This window comes from Phytophthora parasitica (genome assembly GCF_000247585.1).
Source record: "Phytophthora parasitica INRA-310 unplaced genomic scaffold supercont2.21, whole genome shotgun sequence".
Classification (NCBI taxonomy): domain Eukaryota; phylum Oomycota; class Peronosporomycetes; order Peronosporales; family Peronosporaceae; genus Phytophthora; species Phytophthora nicotianae.
In genome coordinates this window covers 196,548-200,370 of record NW_008649007.1, presented here as the reverse complement: position 1 = coordinate 200,370, position 3,823 = coordinate 196,548, and the positions used below count along the sequence as shown (strand labels likewise).

The window sequence follows — 3,823 nt, the reverse complement described above, 5'->3', positions numbered from 1 at the left end:
TAGAGAAACAGCCCCTGTCCCGGCTCAGATGGGCACCAAATACGCTCGCATGGAGACGGAGGGTCAGCCGAATGGTGGCTGGAGCGTCGACGTTACTACGATGACGTGTGAGTGCAAGCGTTACTTCAAGTTCGCAATTTCCATTCGCCTTTTGTTTGCTCTTCAAGTTAAGAGTTAAACTGATTTGGATGAAAAGAGAACCCTCGTGAATCGCACGGTTGCGATAAAACGCCGTCGCACCCGGCAAGCAACTCTCTGTATTAGCGGCGCGAGTACCCAGGTTCCTGCTGGTCGTCCTCAGACAAACGGTCACGCACTTTGCATGGACTAACCCTTATATAGTGTTGCGTTGATAAAAACACGTTTGAATAATTTGATTTTTTTTTGCTTGGGCTAGCTTTCTTGCAAAACGTTAATTGATTGTTTTTCTTGTGAAACTTCTCTTCATCAATAATTAGAACGCGCCTAAATGAAACAACTTTCTTAAAATTATAAATAGATGCACGAAACGAAACTATAAATATATATCAATCTGACGTCTACTTTATCGATGTTCATATCGAAATCTGCCCTCACGATGACTACCCCTGGGAACGACCTCCGCCCTCGCTACACTCGCTTCCTCGACAGAGTTAGCATCTAAAGCAGCGTGGGTGGGGCCGCCTCGATCGAGAGGCCGCCCGATTTTTAAGGTCGTGGGGCCTTATTCAACGCAGCTCGTCAACCGACGTTGGAGGCGCTATCCGGCATCTTCTTGACGCCGTACCGCAAGCCCGCATCATTAAGCCCGTCTCATTGAAGCTACACGTCAAGGTGATGATGCGGGCGAAGCGGAATGGGTTCTGCCAGCTGGAGTGAGCTAGACAGCCCAGCGGACCTACCAGATGCGGACGATTCTCGACGACCGCCGCGAGAACGGAAGGGTTCTATTCCTTACCGCATGGGAGCCAACATGGGAGCCCGCAGCAAACCTTCCCTCCGGCGAACGCCGTAAGTATCTGCAGCGCAAGCGACGTAAGGTAGAGAAAGCTTACATTGAAGCTAAAGCAGAAGACGATGGATATGCACTTGAGAGGAGAGAGAATAATTACATTTACATTGTATTAATACATTTAATATACCGTTTTTCATAACAGGAACTTAACAGCACGTCATTTACTGTAATAGTGCCAATTCCGCACGGCCTTCAGCTAGGACGGCACAGGGGCTATCCCTTCAACACGTCCCGCACAAGCCGCCCGAAACCAGCCTTCTTGCAGTACCTCCCGCTCAAGCCGTCCACCACGTTGTAGGGGTCGCCTGCATTTTGTAGTGAATGATGGTGACGGTGCGCGGGCGCCGCCATGCCGGCGAACAAGCCCGAGGCACGCCGCGCACTGGTTGGCTTGGTTGCACTCTCCAGAGGAGTTTGCCAAATGAGCTGACTGCTTGGATGATTTACAGGGACGCAACCACGGAATGGATGGTCCGTGGTTGCGTCCTACTGTCTGTGCCGCATAGATGTGTGCACGACGTGAACGTGCGACAAGGCCCACATGCTGTGGCACATATGTGTGGCATGCAGACACTCTTTGCGTTGGTTGTATACTGCTTTGTGATAATACTATTTTGTCACTCATAATAACTACTACTAAGTAGACAGTGGGCAGCCATAGAAAGGCGATTAGAATAAAAAAAGGTCAATTACAATTGTAGCTGTCGCTAAATCTTGTCATCCACTAAGGACTACCGATTGTGGAAAAATGCATATAAAACGCGAATGTAATGTAAAACAGATTTTGTTTTCTTCCAGGCATTGTCCCAGAAACCAAAACCCCATTATTGCTTGCATTATTCTTGGAGGCAGAGCACGCGCACTCTGTCTGCTGAAAATAACCAAGATAAGAGCACATAAGCAATCGCATAGAGAAAATACTTTTGGGTCCCATTCAGTCGTTCCACAAAGCTTCTCGTCCAATCATAAAAATATTCTTTTCGGAACGTAGTTCAGGACTATTTGAACCTTTTGTTCAGTTTGTGCGAGGATGTTGGTGTTGCGAAACGCGGCTAGAATGTCCTCTCCCTATTAGCGTTAATATTATCTTAATTGGATTTGCATATCTGCAAAACAGGGTATAGAACCGATGATGGTGCAATTTCTGCCCATTAATTTGAGTGGCGAATTATAGTTAGAAATTCTAACTATACTTCTAACTTAGAATAAGCCACCTCGCCTTTATTAGACATAGAGGCTGAAGTCTCGTAATGTGTCTATTGAGCGAAATCGCCATACTTGCAGACTTGTTCGCCAGCTAAACCTTCGATCAAGTTTGTTGGCAATACCAAATACGGCTCATACTTCTTTGCAACATTTAGGAGTCATCTAGCCTTGCTGGAGGCATATATACACAGCTGTGTTTATATAGCCGAATAAGCTCGTAATGCCGAGTTTGAACGTGACATTCTGTCTTATTACTTTTCAAGTCAGATCAAGCATCAAGTTTCATTTGCTAATCACCAGAAGACATCTGAGTATAAAATAGAAATGCTTGTTAGACGGATTTTGCAGGACACATGCAGGACATGAGAATAACCTTATTTCTACCAATGACGTGTAGTAGTTAACGCAAAAACAGAACCAATCATTCAGTGCTACTTCTGGTGTCTGCGCATCAAGGCCACCACCGTTTTCCAGCTGAGCTGACCTTGACGTCGTTTGCGGTTCTTCGCTGTAAGATGAGGTACAGCACGGACGCTTACACACGCGGAGAACGTCTTCACAGCTTCTTCTACATTCTGCCGAGCTGGCCACATACCGATACGTCGTGCTTCGGCCTCGACACTGCTCATGAGGTAGCGAATGTCACTAAGTCTTTTTTTGCATGTTTCTATTCGGCATATCCAGGCCATCGAGCATACGCAGTGGAGGGATCTTCTTTGTCGCGTTGCCACACTGCCACATTACCCACAGTGTCGCCACGGAACAGTCAGGAAGCTGAAACTCCTGCGGTACTCGGCGGAAGCGTCCACCCCAGAAAAAAGATGGGATCACGGGTGTCTCGCCTTCAACTAGTTGACAAGTTGTCTGTACAGGAGTTGTGTTTAGTTTGTTCACAAGATCCATCACGCCGACAGTATCAAGACATCGTTTCAGAGCTAGATCTAGCCCTTCAAATGTCACCGTTCCAGCTCCAATTGCACGTTTCTCAAGTTCTGACATTATCTCCTTCACCGTGGACGCTCTTGCTGCACCAATATGCTCAACAGTTTGCAACGTAGCCTCTAATAAGCCTTTCATCTTGCCCAAGATGGCTACATACGGTGGCACACCTGTAGCATGCAGCCGGCCAGTACGATCTTTGATACCACGCAATTTGGCCAAAAGATCGGATAGTAAAGTTGGATGCTGAAACAGCGGTGGCTCAAACAGAGGGTGGCATTTGGGGATATTTAGTCGGAGATACGGCTCATGGTACACAAGTGAAGCCAAGCAAAATTCTCCAATATACGTGAGGTTGGCGGGCATGCCGGGAAAAGCACAGTCAATAGCGTTCTCAATTGTCTCATCTCGTTCTTCAAAATGAGGGGGCAGCACTGCAAATTCGTGGCTGTCTGGTGGGAGACCTGACACAGTTCGACCAACATGCATGTCCCCCGCTGACTCGTATCGAAGATACGTATTCTGTACCCCTCCCAACGACCATCCAGCACGGAGGTGAACCGCTGTCGATGACGGACATGCCGTTGAGGCGGACGCACATTACGTTACCGCACCCTTACGCATTGAATGCGTACCAAGCTCGTCGCGGTCAACCCCACGTCGATGTAGTTCCTCAGCCACGCA

The 3,823-nt window shown here is 47.7% G+C and overlaps 2 protein-coding genes across 2 annotated transcripts; both read right to left on the bottom strand.

Moving 5' to 3' along the window:
- Positions 1-2,631: 2,631 nt before the first annotated feature.
- PPTG_22674 (hypothetical protein) lies at positions 2,632-2,829 on the bottom strand (the record flags this gene model as incomplete). The annotated part of the gene is made up of 1 exon (XM_008905795.1): positions 2,632-2,829. The coding sequence occupies one exon, from the start codon at positions 2,827-2,829 to the stop codon at positions 2,632-2,634; it is 198 nt and encodes a 65-aa protein (XP_008904043.1).
- A 16-nt stretch (positions 2,830-2,845) lies between these two features.
- Positions 2,846-3,628, bottom strand: PPTG_09777 (hypothetical protein; the record flags this gene model as incomplete). Its single annotated transcript, XM_008905564.1, has 1 exon — positions 2,846-3,628. One exon carries the CDS (start codon positions 3,626-3,628, stop codon positions 2,846-2,848), a length of 783 nt encoding a protein of 260 aa, XP_008903812.1.
- Positions 3,629-3,823: the final 195 nt, after the last annotated feature.